The sequence below is a fragment of the Ceratotherium simum genome, chromosome X (assembly GCF_057802395.1).
Source record: "Ceratotherium simum simum isolate JZ-2026a chromosome X, ASM5780239v1, whole genome shotgun sequence".
Lineage (NCBI taxonomy): Eukaryota > Metazoa > Chordata > Mammalia > Perissodactyla > Rhinocerotidae > Ceratotherium > Ceratotherium simum.
Genome location: NC_141940.1, coordinates 113,574,723 through 113,594,432, shown reverse-complemented (window position 1 = coordinate 113,594,432; position 19,710 = coordinate 113,574,723). Strand labels below are relative to the sequence as shown.

General features: G+C 42.1%; 1 protein-coding gene across 3 annotated transcripts in view; it reads right to left on the bottom strand.

The window, feature by feature from the left end:
- Window positions 1-19,710, bottom strand: part of SH3KBP1 (SH3 domain containing kinase binding protein 1) — a 326,276-nt gene that overhangs the window by 159,302 nt on the left and 147,264 nt on the right. For all 3 annotated transcript variants that reach the window (XM_087427608.1, XM_087427607.1, XM_004435176.3), the window contains one exon: window positions 5,444-5,547. In XM_087427608.1, coding sequence (XP_087283734.1) covers window positions 5,444-5,547 — 104 coding nt within the window. The remainder of the gene's footprint in view (window positions 1-5,443; window positions 5,548-19,710) is intronic.

Sequence of the window (19,710 nt, the reverse complement as noted above, 5' to 3'; positions counted from 1 at the left end):
TCCCATAATCCCCTCCCTCGGGTTCGATTAATTTGCTAGAGCAGCTCACAGAACTCAGAGAAACATTTTACTTACTAGATTACCAGTTTATTACAAATGGATATAACTCAGGAACAGCCAGGTGGAAAAGATGCACAGGGCAAGGTATGGGGAAAGGGTGCAGGGCTTCCACGCTGAGTGTGCCATTCTCCACGCATCTCCACGTGCTCACCAACCCGGAAGCTCTCCGAACTCTGTCCTTTTGGGTTTATATGGAGGCTTCATTACATAGGCATGATTGATTAAACCATTGGCTATTGGTGATTGAACTCAAACTCCCCGGAGGTGGGGGTGGAATGGGACTGAAAGTTCCAACCCTCTAATCACGTAGTTGGCTCCACGGGCAACCTGCCCCCATCCTTAGGCGCTTTCCAAAAATCACTTCATTAACATAACAAAAGACACCCCCCTCCTTCATTTACAAAATTCCAAGAGTTTTAGGAGCTCTGTGCTAGAAAAGGGACAAAGACTAAATATATATTTCTTATTATAAATCGCAATATCACAACTGCCCATCCACACTCACAAAGGTTGTCTGATTAAGTTAACGTTTTGAAGAATTTCAACAGCCTATTTAACTCTAGCTGAGAGAACCCAATCTCTTGCTATGGGCACAAGAAAGAAGATGCATAAGTTTCTTGGAAGTGCAAGTTACCATCTCTGCAAACTGCAAGGCCAGGTTAAGCTTTAAGTCCGAACATAAAGCCATTGGTCTCCAGCCAGCCTGACTGGGGACCACTAAGCAATACCTCAAAAACTAACCACAAAGAACAAATAAAAGCAAGAATCTCTGAACATCCCTTGGGTCACCACTAAGAGAGAGTGGTTGAGACCAAGGTCATCCAACACAAGAGGAAAAGCGGCTCCTTTCCCAGGCTCTAGATAACAGAGACAGAAAAACAAGAGGCTTCAATGCACTTTTCAATAAAAAAACAGGCCAATAAGCCAGTTTTGAAACTCTAGAGCCCTTCAAATGCCATTTCTCCTGATAACCTTGTCTATATGTTATCTCTGTTCTTCTTATAATTAGAACTTCACCTGCATTTATCAATCCTCTCCACTCCGGACAAAAAATGACACAACTATATATTTACAATGATTTCTTTAAAAATATCTATCCAGTTTAGCCTGCTCTTTTTCCTTTCGAATTGGCAGCCCAGTTCCTTTAGGTTCACAATAATGAATCTAATGATGACAGCAGAATCACCGTTCTCCAGCCAGGAGGCAGAAGCACGGTAAGCGCTTTCTTGAGCAACTGCCCTTTGTCAACTCAACTCATCCTTGGACTGCCCATGTTCTCCATTCCTTCTCTAAGCCACACTGCAGAGGCACATCCAGGCTGAGTGCTCGAGGCTAGTAGTTGACTCCTGCCAGATGAGGATCAGGGCTGTGTCTACCCAAATCTGCTTAAGCCCGTTGCTCTTATTGTTAGCCCACGATTTGGTTAAATAGCTCAAAAGTATATAAGTGTGAAGAGAAAGAGTTAGTGGTGAGAAGGGATAATGGTAATGACTTGAAGGTTAAAAAAACACTGCTGCCAAATTAGGTGTGGACAAGACAACTAAAGGAGATTGGAGGTAGTGGACTGTAGAACCTTAGAAGAATTATGTATTCCAATTGCTTCACTTATGTTATTAAATTGTCAATCTACTTTAAAGAAACCAATGGGATCTATAGAGGATGCATTATGGACACAGAGAGGATGGAACCCAAACCAGCAAACCCATATTTAAGGAAGATGCCTTGGCCCTATGAGGTTGTGTTGACAAATGGCAAATGAATATACATTTTTATATTTTAAGATAAAATTAAATAAGATATATGTATATAATTTTTTAGGATTCTCTACTTGATTCAACTGTTTCAAAAAACCAGTCCATATCTTTAAAATCCTCCTAAGAGTTATGTGGTTTTTTGGGGGGAGGGTGTGCATTTGTGTGTGAGTGTACAGCTTTGCAATTCTGTAGAATCAATCTATCAATCAATAAGGATATAACATATTTTATATATATACACATACACAATATGTTACATTTTAATGACCAACAGATTGGTTGATTCTATAGTATTGCAAAGCTATTACTATGGTCTTACCTCAGTCTGTCCCTGTGATTTAAGGGATTTTGTTTATTTGGGACTTTTGTTTATTTCGTTTTTAGTTTTGTGGAATTAGAGAAGAGCTACCCATTCGCATTTATTACAACATCCATTCTAAGTAAAAAGGGCAGATTTTATATTATATAGTGACAATGGCCCAATATCTGCAATACTACAAGTAAACTGGAACAATAGGGAAAGGAGTTTTTGATGGTATAATTTTAAAAATATGGATTAAAAGGCCAAACTTAACCTTTTGCTTTATGTAAATGTCATAGGCTACATAGCTATTCTTCCTTTTTCCTAATTGAAGCAAGCCCAGAGTGAAGCCTAGCATTGAACTGGCAGTGAGTGGAAAGGAGACTGGCATTGTAGGTGGTGGTGAAGTTGTAGGTCATCTAGGCGAGGAGAGTAACAGCCCTGCCATCACTCCTCTCCTTTAGCAATCCATGCTCGCTTTCCCTACAGCCAACAGGCAGGTGAGAGTGGGCCATATTTCCCAGAAATTTATTAATAATTTTCCTTATCTTAATTTGTATTCCTTAAAACATTATTACAGCATTAAAGGAAAAATCATCTTCTGTGACAAGCATTTTCAATTTTGCTCCCTTTCAGTCTTTGATCACGTGCATGGAGATATATTTTACATGACTGTATCCCAGTGTATGCAACTTTGTGTTCTGATCTGTTAATTTATTTTGCAAAATAATCTTTTCATACTTCCATATTCATTTACTTATTCAGCGAGCATTTATTAAAGTATGTATTAGGTTTCAGGCACTATTCCAGGTACCACAAATATAAAGATAGATAAAAAGCAGATCCCCGCTGTTGAAAAGCTCTCAGGTTAGCAGAATATAACAGATAATTACAATGCACAGTATTGTAATAAATACAGATTCAAAGGCCTCTGTGTTTACCATCTTAATGGCTTCACAATCTTCTAGCCAGATAATATAAGTTAATTCTCCTAACTATTCCCTTTCTTGATTATTGTTCCTTACCACAAGCACTGCTGCAATTAACACGTTTCACTTTTTTTTTTCCTGTTAAACATTTTCTGTGGATAAATTCCTAGGAGTGAGATTACTGGGTCAAAGGGTGTTAATTCAGATTTTTATAGCTCTTGACGTACTTTGATAAATAGCTTCATATTAGGATCATAAAGATATACAAAGTCACCACTTCTTCTGAGCATTGCCAACAGTCTTACCACTAAATATTTTCTTAGGATTTTCAAAAGCAGGAACCCATTATTGTCTTAATTTGTATTTATTTAATTAATAGCAAGGCAGAACATTTTCTCATGGTTAAGATTTTTATTTCCCCTTGTGGGATTTGTGTTTATGGCAGATTTATCTATCATTTATTATTGTTATAGCAGCTTCCCAATATATTTTCATATGTTACATATATAACTATTCGTCAAAATTTATTGCAAATTTTTTCCTGTTTGTTGTTCTCTCTGTTTAGCTAAACTCATTTCAAATCATACCAAAATTTTAACTCTTTTTGTTAGTCACAATTGTTTATTCTTTCCTCTGAAATTTCTTCCATGGTTTCAGTCTTAAGAAATTTGTCCTCCTACCATTTGCATAAATGTTCTACTCTGTTGTCCATTCATTTTTTTTTTTTTTAAAGATTTTATTTATTTTATTTTTTGCCCCCAAAGCCCCAGTAGATAGTTGTATGTCATAGCTGCACACCCTTCTAGTTGCTGTATGTGGGACTCGGCCCCAGGATGGACAGAGAAGTGGTGCCTCAATGCGCACCCGGGATCCGAACCCGGGCCGCCAGCATCGCAGCGCGCGCACTTAACCACCAAGCCACGGGGCCGGCCCGTCCATTCATTTTTCACTCATTCAACTTTCCACCAATGTCTCCTATGTGCCCTGCTTGGCACCACGGATAAAAAATGGATGAATGACATATTAATACAAAGTACTCAAAACTGGGAAATAGGCAAAAGGGTTACTGCATGTCCTCCCAGTGCCAGGCTGGGAACCCCATTAACTGCTACTCTAGGGACATGTATCTGTGTTTGACACATTATTTACTATTTATGAGGTTAGTTTACAACTCTGTTAGTGCAGATGTTAGCTGGTAGAAACCCGAAAGTGATGCCAATGATTCTTGCCAGATAGCAATGAAAATAAATTTTGACCAGCAGAGATGCAAGTGATTTACCCCCTGGACAAAATAACCTCAAAGGTTACAGTTTTATTGCCTTGTAGGACACTACAAAGTTTTACATTTAACTTAGCAATCTTAATCAAGTATTTTCTCTTTCGGTCATTATAAATACTTTGCTCTTTCACAATTCTCTTTGAGCCAGCCTTGCCACCTTGCAGACCCCCTCATTAATAAGCTGAATGAAGCTCTGACGCATGCTCACTTTATGCTTGTATGAAAGGCAGGAAATCTGGCTGCTAGCATCAGCCCTGCCACTTCCACCCACATCATAGTTCACTTACTCTCCTCCCTGATTTCTAGCGTCTTTTTTTGTAAGTCATGGGTTTCTGTAAGGTCAAATGGTATTCAGGAAATCAAAGCAATTGGAAAACTATATTTCTATACATGGATACATGTGTTGAATCAGAATGAGCGGTCAGGTTCTAAGTCTGAAGCCCAGGATCCCGTAGGCCCAAGGAAGTGGAGCCTGAAAGCCCCTGCCAGTGTCTGGTAGGACACTTCGCCAGCAGGGCTGGCTCTGAGCAGCCAGGACCAAGATGGAACAAGGGAATGTGGTGCAGTAGAAAGATAAGGGGCTCCAGCCAGGTGGCCCTGGCTTCAACCCTTAGCCCTGCCTCTTCCAGGGTCTCTTGAGCCTCTTTCCTCATCTACGAAATAAAGTGGTTGTGATGAGTCAATGGGCCAATGCATAAAGAACCTTGTTATACCTGTCACTAGGTCTGCTATAAATGTCACTTCTTTTCCTTCCCTTTGAACCCACACTGTCTGCCATGATGAATACTGAATCCATCCTCTAGAGATGGATCAGGGTCATTCTGGATACCCAGAGTCTACTAGCAATTGAAGCAGAGGAGAAAAGTTAGGGCATTGGGTTGGAATTTCAGAGGTACCTAGCATGCTGTGTTAAAAAGACAATGATTTTAAATGGCCCCACATCTGCCCCCAATGGGCTTGGTGGCATTCCTCTCTGGGAACCCACTTCCCCTGAGAAGAGACTCAACTAGATGATGTCTAAGCTCTCTTTGAGTTCTAACATCCACATGGCAAGGCCAACCATGGGTGGGTTCTGACAGCCCACATGAGGCCACCACACCTACCCACCTGGTACACTTACCTCTCCTACCACCTCTATGATGTCACCAACTTTCAGCTCAAGCTCATCATCATTCTGGGGCAGGTAGCTGAACGCCACCTGGCACCGGCGCCTCCGTCGCTCGCCTGGATGGGAAAAGTAAAATATTTAGATACAGTCCTTCTCTCAAAATTAGATTTTAAAGAGAGGCTTCCTAGGCATGCAGGCAAATTAAGCTGACTTGTCTCAAATATGCTCTCTGGGACATGGCTAGAGGCAGGGCAGCCCTGGTCTCTTATAGAGAGGCAGTAGAAAGCAGAGCAATGCTTCTTGGTCTTTCAAAAGCTGCTGGGTAAGAAAGGCATGAATATGAGAAACTGATCCGTTGGTGCAGAAGGCAAAAAACCCCACCCCTGAAGCGCTGGAGCACAGTGTTGCCTTAAACGGTTTTCCATGGATGGGGTTTTGCATTCGCTGCTTTTGATTTTTAATGAAAGCTGATATGATGTGGTAGAGTCAAAAGAATGGTCTGCTTCTAATGCTAGCAAGGCAGAGGAAATTTTCCCCAAATGTGCAAAGGAAAAGATAAAATATTCTGGCCTTTTTCTTACTAATCATCACCCTTTCAGCATGCTGGAACTCAGGCCTGATAAGCAAAGGCTGATTAGATTTCAGCCTATTCTTGGTGCCATTTCAAATGCCCCACAGGGGTTCAACAAATCCACTTCTGTCCTCTTTCCTCTGTCCCAAGGGATCCATTAGCAGGAACCCTGGCTGCTTACACAGAACCAACCCAGGCGAATCAAGATAAAAGCCAGGGCCACACTTCACTTGACCGGAGGGCACTCAAGGTTAACAGCATCTCACTCACCCAGTGTGGCCCAGCTGGGAGGCCTTGACTTAGAGCTGGCTCAAGTACGGATGCAATTGTCCACACCACAGACATGCATTGTGGGGAGAACATGCATGTGGTATGTATGATGGTATGTGTGTGGGTGGAGGGGAGACAAACAGACAGACAGCAGTGGAGGCCCAAGCCAGGGAGAGGCGGATAGGAGAGAGGAACTGAGATCAGCATTGCTTAGAAGTTTATTGCTCAAGGCTGACCACCTCACATCGTTCCTTCCTGCCACCACATGGCCTAGAAAATCAAAGGGATCAACGACCTCAAGGAAACACATTTAGAAATGCTTACATTATTTTTGGATATGGCCTATAGGGATTCTTTTCCTTTTCTAATCTTTTCCCCGAGAAAGCGAGTCCCCGCAGGAGTGATCACAGGCCACCTTAAGGCCCCCACGCAGCATGACATCATACAAAGGGGAAGGTCTTTGCTACATCTGATGTGCTCACTGATCAATATTTTTCAAAAGCCAGTGGCCTAGTTCTCTCTGTTCCATTTTTCTCGGCCTAAACCTCACTGAGGAAGAACAGAGTTGAACAGAGAGACGAGGGCAGCAGTTCAGAATGAATATCTTGTCTAATCACATCTTTGGCAACTATACGAATACACTCCACCCCATCGCGCAAAATCACAAGCCGCCTGGTCTCGATGAGAACAAACGCAGAGCTCTCAGGCTAACTCCCAGGTGCTGAGTGCACTGTCAGCAGGCAGAAGAGGGCAACCCAAGGAGGGCCTGGCTCTCCCAGGGACAGAAAGCCCACTCCAAGTGGCTTTCCCAGGTGGGAAGTCAGGAAGACTGGTACTCCAATGCAAAGAATGCCACCATTATTCCATGGCTTCCAACACAACAGAAGGCAAATCAAGCACCCTGCATCATAAAGGATACAGATTTCTCATTCTAGCTATGAAAGTCTGGATGAGGAGGTGATCTTGGCACCCATCTCCTACTCCCTGTGACTCCCCTGCCCCCAAATCCACCCCCTTAGGATGAAGTTCTACTATAAACCTTGAAGAGCTTTATTTGCTAGATGTTATGTTAAAAGCAAACTCTGCAGATACAAACCTAAACATGAAACAACTAAACATGACAAATGTCTGAAACCTGACACTCACAACCACAGGAGTCACCAAAGTCCTGACCAAAGTGACTTAAAAATAACATCTGAAGACCTAGTGTTAGCTAAAGTCATAAAACTTACACTTACATCTAAGTTCATATCTTCACAAAACCCTCCGTAAAAAGTAACATCTGACCCAACACTACACAAATGGCAAAGGAGAGAGTGATATATTCTTCGAGAAAAGACTAACTCAGCAGATTCAGGACCTGGAACAGAATAATCAGATTTCTCTTGAACCAAAACTCTGCATCGAAATTGTATAAAGCCCTATCTGGTATAAGGAAGAATGATACATTTACTAATTTCTGTCTGCCAGGCTAGTCAATATTTCTTAAAAGCCTCTAAGAAGGTTATTTAATTGGTGGCATAAAGTCCTGTAAAGCACATTGCCAACATACAGGACCAAGAAAAATGAGCCCTACGGGAGGTATCCAGAGGTTGTTGGAGGTAAAGGTCACCTGATCTGACCCCAAGCAGAAACAGTTATTCCCTCTGGCACTGGGATAGCTTGTGGTCTTTCCTAAAGCGCCTCTGAAACCCATCACCCTATCTCATCCTGCAACCACATGAGTTAAAAAGGAGCCAGAATGAGCAACCATTTTGCAAATGAGGAAATGGGGCTCAGCGACTTACCCAAGGTCACCAAGCTGGTAAGTGGCAGAATCTCCTTGGCCTGAGTTCAGAGCTCTCCTTTCAATGCTGGATGAACCAATTCAGTTCACATCTTGTCCCAAATTCTCTGAAATCTGTACTTAACTGCTTCCTGCAACACTGCATAACATAGCCTTAGGTCTTCACCATGGCTTTCTCATTACAGATAACTTCCAAACTCCTGGACTGCTGCTTTTCCAGGCCTCAACTTCTGCCCATCACTGTTGAAGTCTTGTTTGCCAGTTCTATCACACCTAAAACCCAGTTCAGGTGGGATATTTGATGTTAGGAGACACCGCATTTTAGTTGCCTCCATCCATCTTAAATTTAAGGGCGTTCGTTTAAGGATGTCATTTGCCATTTTTTCCTCTCCTAGCATTTCACTGATGTTTACTAGTCAGTCTGGACCTTCCTCAAAGAGGTATGTAGACAACAATGTCATCTCCTTTCTTTTTTTTTTTTTTGTTTTTTTTTTCCTTTTCAAAATTTATTAGTTTTAACTTTTATTTTTATTTTTTTTTAATTTTTTGTTTATTGCAGTAACATTGGTTTATAACATTGCAAAAATTTCAGGTGTACATCATTGTACTTCTATTTCTGCATGGACTACATCATGTTCACCACCAAAATACTAATTACAACCCATCACCACACACATGTACCGAATTATCCCTTTCACCCTCCTCCCTCCCCCCTTCCCCTCTGGTAAACAAATGGGACTACATCAAACTAAAAAGCTTCTGTCATCTCCTTTCAATAGCTGGTATAAACTGGAGGAAAAAAACACATGACTTGCCCAAGGCCATGGTTCAGAATCCCTTAGTTTGAGCTACCACCTTCACGCCCAGAGCCCAGTCCACATGAACTCAAGTTTTAACACATTTAATTGAGATTTTTCTATGGAATAAACTGAGTCTTGAAAGAAAAGTTTTCCTTAAAAAATTAAACATATTTGCTGATCATGGCCAGCAATATAAATCTATATTAGAACAACAAGAAAGAGGAGAAAACATGTTTTTCCTCCTTCATGTCAGGGCCATTGCCACCATCCTTTATCACTGTGTGTGTTTTCTAGGCAGGACCACTTAATCCCTTACACATAATTGAAAGAAGTAAACACAAGTTTTATGGACATACACGCAAATGTATATGCACACACAGCTTACCAAAAAAGGAAGAATAAGGCAGACTTCACAAGACATACTTGATACGTCTCTGCTTTACTGCCATATTGTATGACGGCCAACAACATACATATGCGTGAACATGTGTTCATATGTGGGAACACAGGCACACACGGATGGCAAGGCAGACACATCCTCAACTCCCTCACTAGGCCTCATAACCACCTTCCATTCATGGCCAGCTTTGTTTAATAAAATAGTAACAGCTAACATTTATTGAGTACTTACTGTGTGCCAGAGACTGCTAAGTACTTTATACGTATTACCCCATTTAATCCTCACATTGAACCTCTGGGGTAGATCACTGACCCCTTTTTACAGACAAGGAGACTGAGGAGGCACATAGAGACTGAGTATTTTACCAGAGGTCTTACAGCTAGAAAGTGGAGGGCCTAGGATTTCAAGCCAGGAGATGCAACTCCAGAGACACTGCCTCCCATGTGTCTGACTATTCTTAAGAATTCTTGGCTATGGGTCTTGAGACCAGAAAAGACTCGCTGCGCTAACATGGCACATGGTTAAAATGTGAAACCAGGAAGTGAAAAACCACAAATCAGGAGCATTTCCTTACAGCTGCTGGGAACTGGGGCCTATATTTTAATGAAATAAAACTGGCTGGATGGGGAGGAAATGCAGCACATTCACATTCTCTGAAAATGAAATAGCAGACACTGAAAAGGGTGCCATGACCCAGCCTCAGAAACAGCACACACATCTATATTTTAGAGCCTTCTGGGGTCTTACAACATGTGAAAACTTTACCAGGCCGATTCATTCACTGACCACAAAAATATAACAACAGTGGCTGAAAAAAGTCTTTGGGTCAACTGAAAACTTTCAACACTCACACAGCCTATTTTTTTATATCCCGCATCCCCATGACAGAACACAAGTAAAACGACAAGAGTTTAAATCATTTGATATTTTCAAGGAACCCACTAAATTAATCAAATGGATCCTCACCACATGCCTAGGGAACATGGCAGTATCCTGAAATCACATTGCAAGAGAGAAAACATTAATAAAAGTAAAAGAGAAAATCAGAAGAAGACTCTAATTTTGTTTCCAGAGTTAGTTCTGGCATTTTCTCTAGACATGGCCCAGGGACCACCTGTGTCAGAAGGTTGACATGCAGGGCAGACTTATGGAACTGCTCTCTCTGGAGTTGGCACCAGGGACCTGTATTTAAACCTGACTCCCTCGGGCTGGCCCCGTGGCTTAGCGGTTAAGTGCGCGCGCTCTGCTACTGGCGGCCCGGGTTCGGATCCCGGGCGCGCACCGACGCACCACTTCTCCGGCCATGCTGAGGCCGCGTCCCACGTACAGCAACTAGAAGGATGTGCAGCTATGACATACAACTATCTGCTGGGGCTTTGGGGGAAAAAATAAATTAATTAAAAAATTATAAAAAAAAAAAAACCCTGACTCCCTGAGTGACATGACCATGAAAATCTGAACCTCAACAACGAATCAGTGCCACTAATTACAGGTGACAATGGGTGACAATGGGAAAATGCCTTGTGGGAACAGGTGGTCTCCCTTCGGAGGACTCTAACCAGTGATTCTCAGTCTTGGCTGCACATTAAAATCACCTGGGGAACTTTCATAAAATTACCGATGACTTTCTAAATAACAGTCCCTGAGGACTAGGTCTCTATAGAAAAATGGCTTCTTCCAGGGCTGGAGCAAAGAAAATGCAAAATGAGACTAGAGTATCTGGGTATGCCAAAATTAATGAAGTGCTCAAACACTTGAGGGGTAATTTCAAAAGGACACAGGGATCAGCTTGACAGGGCTTCCACTGGCCAAATTTGGGACAGTAACAGCATGTACCGAGGGATGTATTATAATTTATTCATTTCAAAAGAATTCATGAGCCCATACTGATACCTTCAATTGGTAACTAGGTTGACAGCTAGCTAGATGAATGGATAAGATTAGATGGATAGGTGTGGGGCAAGAAGGGAAAGCTCTTCTTTACAAAGAATGTCAACTAATAAATATAGAAGTGATAGAAGCAGACAATCACCATTTTGTAACCATCACAGCAACCACTGATTCTGGGAAAAATCCGTGGTTGCTAAAAGCACTGGGTGAAAGCTTGTTGGGGATTAGGATATTTACAGAGGCTCAAAGTATCTCCCCACAGATTATTTATTAACTACAAAAGGAAAAATGGTTCTCTTAGAATGGAGAAACCTGGCAGACTCAGCCTTAAAGTTCATATTGCCAATGATGGGTCAAATTAACATCAGGTGCCTCCTGTGATGCGCTGAGGACTTAACATCACCTACAGAATGCTCCTGCTCCAAACATTTAACCTAAATCTGACCATGAGGAAACAATCATGCAAATCCAAAATGAGGGACAGTCTACAAAAACTGACCTGGTTTTTAAAAAGATCTTTTTTGAGTCAATATCACATAAGATTTTTAAAAGGCTAGGGAACTGTTCTAGATTCAAAAAGAGTAAAGAGATATAACAACTAAATATTATGCAATCCTTAATTGGATTCAGGGTTTTTAAAAAATGTTATAAAGGACATTACTGGACAAATTGGGGAAATCTGAATATAGACTAATATCCAATAATAGCATTATATTAATGTTACATTTCCTGAGTGTGTTAATTCCATTGCAGTTACATAGGAGAATACCCTTCTTCTGAAGTATTTATGGATGAAGTGTTCTGATGTCTGTAACCTACTTTCAAATTGTTTAAGAAAAAAACAAAAAGTGTGTGTGTGGATACACACACACATATATATACACACATACAGAGAGAGAGCACAAATGTGGCAAAATGCTAAAAATTGGTGAATCTAGATGGGTGTTCATTATACTATTGTTAGATTTTCTGTACATTTGAAATTTTTCTAAACAAAAATTTTAGGGGAAAAATACAGATGCCTGGGCCCCACCCTTTGATACTCCAATGTCACTGGTCTGGGTGCAGCCTGGGCATCTGGATTTTAAGAGCTCCCCAGGTGATTCTAACATACAGCCAGAGTCAAGAGACATCTAGATAGATCAGTTCGCCAAAAATAAATGGGACTTCTCCAGCACCATGTTATACAGGTCCTACATTCAGCTCTTTTCCCAAAAGGGAGAAAAAAAATCAAATTTTTTTGGCAATATTATCCAAATACATAACCCAGGTGAACTCTGCCGTGCTGTGATTTTGATTTCACAGACCTTTGGAATAGTTGCACTAAGCCATCTCTAGCTCTAGAAATATGTTCCTGGGGAACCAGGGGATGGAAAAGACCATGGTCTCTGCTACAGTTCATTGGCAAACACTGCTGGGGGTGCGACAATTCCAAGTTACCGAGCAGCATTTCGGCTTCTTGAAGAAGCTGTTCTTGAGTTGGAAACCTCAATTTATTCAAGGGGCCAGGCCTCCTATTTCAAGATGGAAAAACAATACAAAGTGAACTAAATAAATATGGAGAATCACCCATTCTACTCAGGACATACAGTGGATTCTGGGTGCCAGGGAAGAGAAAACTGAATTCCTGATCTTATGGACTCAGCATCATACCCTTTCTTGGAACGATTCCCACTCATCCCTTTTCAATATAATGTAACTCAGAGGAAGAGGAGGATACTTCAGAGGCTGATGGCATGCCAGAAAAAAAAGAACTCGTGAGGCTTTCTTTACAAACCCCCCTTAGGTGTGGTTGGACTGTTGCAGTGGAAATGTTCAGTATTTAATTAACCAGCACTATTTGGTCCTGGGAGATGAGCCTGCTTCATTCTCCTAGGGATGTATATAATCAACATCTTTGCATGTGTGGGGAGAGAGGGAGAATCTCCCTCTACCCTTTTCCTTAAGGTTTTTATGGCTGGCCAAATAATTTACAAGACAGGTTAGCAGGATAAAATAATACCAAGTTTAATAACATGTATACATGGGAGAAAGCAAGGACACTGCATTTCTCAACACAATAGCAGAAATTCTCGTCTTAAATACCATGTTCAGCCAATGACCAAGGAGGATGTTGGGGGTGTGGGGAGTCAGTTACAGGAGATTACCACTAAAGCACAGTAAACAAGAGTAAGGTTATTATGCAGATTTAAAGCCTCACCTTTCACATTGATAAGTCTCTAGAAATGAGGCCATCCCCCCTCTTCCCAAAACAGAGAGGGAGATACCTTTACAAATTGAGATTTCCCTTATAAATGTAAATGTTTGTCTGGCAACTCCTTGCAGGGCCATCCAGAGAATGTGGCCAGAGAGACAGAACTTCTGATAAGATGGGCTTTTGCTGCCTTTCCTATTGTAACATTTATCCTACATTATCTTTACAGCCATCATGATAGAAGATCTGTTCCAGGAAGGAGCCACCATGTCAAATTCTTTAGGCAGTTAGTGGGGGAGGTCAAATGTCCCTCAGAGAAAACAATCAAGGTAAAAAGGTATATTTTAGGATGGCCAAATCTTGATCTCCCACACATGGCAGAAAACAGCAAATCCATTTGCCTGCTACTTCAAAGGCAAGGTTCATCTGAAAAGAGGTGATAGCTACGCCAGTGCTCATTTGCTCTCAAGTCCCACCAGAATACAGGAGAAAAATGTAGAACCAGTAGGGAATCATTTATGAGGGCTTCTGAGCCATGGGGGGCAGGGAGGGAGTTGGATAAAGTCAAAAGTCACATAAGGAAAATCAACTGAATCTTGTTGCAGACGAAGGAAACGAACATCGATTAGATATCTGCTATGTGCCAAGAACCATGCTAGACATGTTATGTGCCTTCCCTCAAGTTCTTGCACCAACGCTATGAGGTTAGGGGTGATGGCCCCATCTTTATAGATGAGCACAGAAAGGCTGGATAACTTGTCCAAGGCACACGAGTTAATAATTTGTGGTCTGCAGCCCTCTTCTTCCACTAACCCAAGATAATACCACGAAGGCAGATTGGGAGTACATTTCCGGGGGACTTGGGATGCCAAGGATGAGGACTTCATTTTATGAGCACCTGCCCCAACAAGGTCTCTGGACAGAGAAGTGACAACAAGATGTGATGACGACCATGATCTAGGAAGAAGTACCTGGTGTCAGGTGGGTGCAGGACAGCTTGGGGGAGGGAGCCTAGAAGCAGGCAGACGGCCCAACAGAAGACAATGAAAGACAGAGAAAGTCCGAAAAACACGGTGGAAGGAATCATATTCGCAGGGAAGGAGAGGCAGATACACAGTATCATCATCAGTTGATGTGTGTCTGTTGCCCCCTTTGGGAGCCAAGGACCCTCTCTTACTTGTCTTTGATCCTCAGCACCTAGCTCAATGCCCGTTAGAGCAGACAATCTATTCTTGATAAATGGATGGATGAACAAACTAACGAGTACCTATATCACATTCTGTCTGTGGATTGCGGTTTTGGGAACACAAATTCCCAGACAGTCAGAGGGGCACTGGAGAAGGACAGAAAGGGTGGAGGGAAAGAGTTAAAGCCTCAATCTGATGTTAAACAGTGCACTCACCTACGGGTGCTTAAAAGCCAATGCCAAAATGGTTAAGACGGGAAATTTTACATTATGTGTATTTCAACACAATTAAAAAAAAAAGGCCAATGCCACCTTGACTTGTTGCAGCTACAGGGATGGAAAGATGGTGGCCCCTGTAGTCTTGCCACTGTGTCGAAGGTGCCTCATTCTCCACCAACACTGTAGTCCGAAACATCTGTGATACTAGACAATGCCTGATATACTCTAACTGCTTTCTTTTTCCAAGTTTATGGTCCACTGTCATTTATCCACACCAAACAGTAGAGCAGGGCTATATCTGACCGAGAAATTATGTATATTTGATTTCAAATTTAGTCCTCTTAGAAGACAGAAAATACTTGTTCTAAGTAGGCAAGGAGATACCTATGTATAAGAATGTTCAGGGCAGCACTGTTTCTAAGAGCAAATGCATCCACGCACAGAGATCTACACAGGAAACACCCTAAATGTCCACTGAGAAGGACTGGCTACATAAATCATGGTATGTCTGGGCTGTGGGACACTAAGCAGCCATTAAATCGAGCAAGCAGCTCTATGTGTACTGACGTGTAAGAGGTGTCCATAATACGTTAAGTTAAAAGAGCAAATCACCTATTATGTACACTATGATCCCCAACATTGTAAACACACACACACACCATCCTTCCCTCCATAACCTGCACCATGGACTCTTTTATTTACTCCTAGCACAGAGTATGCACTCAACACAGTTTGCTAATGAATAAATGGATTCACTCAACATTCAACCAATATATGAGGGCCTAATACAATTAAACGAATGAGAGAATGGGTGTGTGTGTGCATGAACACAGTCGTGTAAGCACAGAAAATGGTATAGAAGTACACACCCCAAAGTAACAGTGATATTTCTGGAAAGCGGGATTAGGGGAGTGTAAAGAGACACTCATTTAAATGTTTCTGCACATCAATTTGTTTTTACAAAGAGCATGTAACACACTGTAATAATTTTTTAAAATCATTACAGTCACATTAAAATAATTATCTTGCATTATGAAACTTATCCTTCTGATCACACTTCGATGACATTAATAGTAAACCTAGTTCCTATTCTCCAAGTAAGTAAAAAATATCAATTGAATCAGGCAAAAATATGGTTGTCACAGGGTGAATCACAAGGGGGCTCTAACCTCCCAATGACAACTTGTGGCTGGTCCATGAAGACAATGGGAGGTGTGGGCCCAGAGAAATGGCTCCATACCTGTAACCCACACTAGTTATTATTCTGATCAGACACTGTAACAGAAACCCAAGGAGCCCCATAATATCCTAGCAGTTACCAATCTAAGGTCACTTCCCCTGGCCTGACTCTGCAGACCACACAGCCCAGCCAGCCATCTCCCTCCCAGTGGCAGAGGGGCCCTGTGTCCATCTTCTGAGCTCAGTCACACTCAGTGACTCACAGGAGAACACACACACACACACACACACACACACTTGGCCATGGGAGCTCTCTCTCTGGGTTCCCCTAACAACCACTCCTTTTCTCTAGCACTGTGCTTATCCACTGTATTTAAATCATCTCTGAGTGTCGATCTATATGTTTGTCTGCCCCCCTTCAGCTCTCACACCTCTCAGCTCTTTTATACACACCTTTTTCAACAAATGCAACTCATTTGCCAACACCCACATATGCCTCATGATGGTTAGGCGGATGCCATTTCATCACAAATGCCCACTCCCGATCTATCTCTGAGCCCAGGTGCCACATATCTAGAAACAGAGGAGGGACACAAATCCCTGATCTAGTTCTTCCTCAGTCCTAGAAACTTCAGAATCTAATGCCCTGTTTAAAGAAGCCACTGAAAGCAGTCTTAAAGTTGGTCAATTAACATCTGACCAAAAAAATTTGAGTTTCTACTGCCAGCATAATACAGAAAGGGGCCATCCATTTAATAAACTGAGTTTCTGAAAAGAGAAGCGGCATATGGATATTTTGAATGTTAACACTGTCACCTGATATTTCCTTAGAAGCCACATCTATAATTTTGGTGCCATGGCATGAAGAACTCCTCCAACCATAATGTCCTCCACCTCAACCGTCTTATAAAAACGGTGTGAATCAGCCATCTGAAAGGACACACGAGCTCTGATTTTACAGCCATGGACACGTGGTCCACACAGATAGCATTAAAGCACATAAAGAGAGTCCTGGGCCTCACAACACTGGAGAGACAGATAACCCAGTGGACCCAGCATGGCAACCACCTCATGGAGCCCACCCCATGGCTCTTTGCCTCAGTTTTCTCATGGAGAAAATTGGAATGATGGGAACAGACCTACTTTACAGAAGGGCTCGCTGCCACATGACTCCCTCCCTTTTTCCATTTGTCTTTACATTCATAAATATGTTAAAATACAACTTTGTTAATTATTTATACCAGTTAACCAATTTTCTTTTACCAGCCTTCCCTTCCCATCAGAGTGAGATAAAGGAATCGCACTGATAAACAAAGTGACGTCCTACACATCCTGCTGGTTTTCTCCTTTCCTTTGGCTGGTCCCAGGGGTTGGTTCTGGCCTTTCAGCACGCCTCTTAATCCGAATGACCCAACCCACAGTAGACCATAGCAAGGGGACTGGTTTTGCTCCAAAGTGTCCCTGGCCTGACTCCCCCAGCCCAGGCCACCACTTCTCTGAGGGAGGGAGTCTGATGTGCAGAGGAGAAAATCCAACACATAAAACACATTGCTTTTCTCTGCTTTAGCAAGGCTGATTTTGGCAAAATGTCCAAAAGAACTCAATATATTTATAGAGTTCTGTTTGATCTACTTTTAAATGCTCCATGCAGAGTCATTCAAGTGAAATGGAATACAGAATTTCAAAGGAAAAACTGAAGGAAGATTCTAAATATAAGTTATTTGTTGAGCATAAACAAGATTTCTCCCTTCTATCCAACATACTCCCTCTAGCATATCTATTTTTAAAGGCATTCTCAAACTTTGCTGCTGACAAATGGATCTATCAGACCACTAACTTTTACAATTAAGGGGGAGACAGGGAACAAGAAGAGGGGAGGGGGGGAATGTGCACGTGCACACGCATATTAGGAACTGTAACAGTGGTCTAGAAAAATCCTAGAAACCCTCATCTGGGGTCCATTTCTCTTGCCTATTCTTAGAGAATTCTCAGGGGGAAATACTCACCATAAACAAATCTAGAGTTTCCCAGTTTTTAAAATTAGTACCAAAAAATGGCCATGGTACTGGGAGATTTAAAGAATGACCAAAAATTCCACATCTCTCTCTCTTCAGGAAGGAGGAAAAAGATCTTTATTGCAGGTAGTCAAAATGGTTTTTAAATTTTGACTCATTTTTAATATAGTTTCCCTTCTCATCCCCATCATATAAAGAAGGGGGGAAGCCTAGGTATTTATGAATTTTCTTGATGCAAATGAGGGTTTTCACCCCCACAATTCCTTCTTCTGTATCTAAAAGCAGAGGTTCTTAACTGGGGCTTGTGGATAGAATTCAGGGGGTCTAAACATGGATGGGAAGAAAATTACACCTTTATTTTTACTATCCTTGAACTGAAATCTGGTCTTTCCACTCTGCATATAGGCAACAAACCACACTGGTACTAGCAGCACCCGTGGATTTGATTTATTTCCCATTACCTGGATAGATATTTTCATTTCAAATCATGGTCGCTGCAGTTATCTTGCAATATTCACACTCATCCCTACTTCAAAATTATGATAGCTTCTCAACTCACTGCTGGGTCTTGCTATTTCATGCATCAATAAAAGATACATATTACTTAAGTTTTTGCAATATTTTGATAACTATATTTCAGTATAATTGGTTTCCTTTGTAATACTATGGGTTATCGTTTATTCATTTACAAACCTTATTCTGAAAAAGGGTCCATAGGCTTCACCAGACTGGCAAACAGGTTCCACAGCAATTTTTTTTTAAAGTTAAGAACTACTAATCCCTGCTTTCAGGGATAGTTTACAAGGAAATCCAAAGGCGCAAGGGGGAATTCTAGATATAAAATAAAGCAGTAAACAAAACATTTGGACTCTGTTTGTTGGAATGTTTCATAGGCTTTGGAGCAGCACATCATGACAAAAGAACCACATCGGGCAACTTCACGCATCCTGATCCATGAATGGCCGTGTGGCACAGCAGTCAGGAGGCTGCTTGCCAAGTACCCTATTATCACTCGGGTCAGTGGCTGGCAAGAGCCCTGCTCTGTCATCTGCTGCCTTGGCTCAGCTGAGTTCAATGCCCATTGCTCCCTTCCACGAAGGCCAGCACAGCTAATTGGCAGGCTGACACCTGCCACTGCCTCAGTGTCCCCCCTCCAACTGGGCCCTGTGTTTCTCTTCCTTCGCTAGTTAGTGAGGTTATGGAAAACACTACGAGGTTCCCCACCACCACCACCACGGATAAAGAGGTCCCTCAGGCTTCCATGCACCACATAGCTTCATATACACCTCTTCCTCCCCCAGCCCTAGGCAGCTGCACTGTCAGTTCTTTGCATGTGTGTCCCCAGTATCTGCTGGGCAGTGAGTGCACAAATGTTCCACAAAGGGAGAGAAGTTTGTGCCAATGTTTATTTTTATTTTTTTTTGTGAGGAAGATCAGCCCTGAGCTAACATCCATGCTAATCCTCCTATTTTTTTGCTGAGGAAGACCGGCTCTGAGGATTGGCATCTATTGCCAATCCTCCTCCTACAGGTAGCTGTATGTCATCGTTGCACATCCTTCTAGTTGCTGTATGTGGGACACGGCCTCAGCATGGCCGGAGAAGCGGTGCATCGGTGCGCGCCCGGGATCCGAACCCGGGCCGCCAGTAGCAGAGCGCACGCACTTAACCGCTAAGCCACGGGGCCAGCCCTATGCCAATGTTTATAACTGCACAGGATTTGACTAGAGGGGCTGCCTGACTTCCACTGTGGTCCCATCTTTGTAGTATC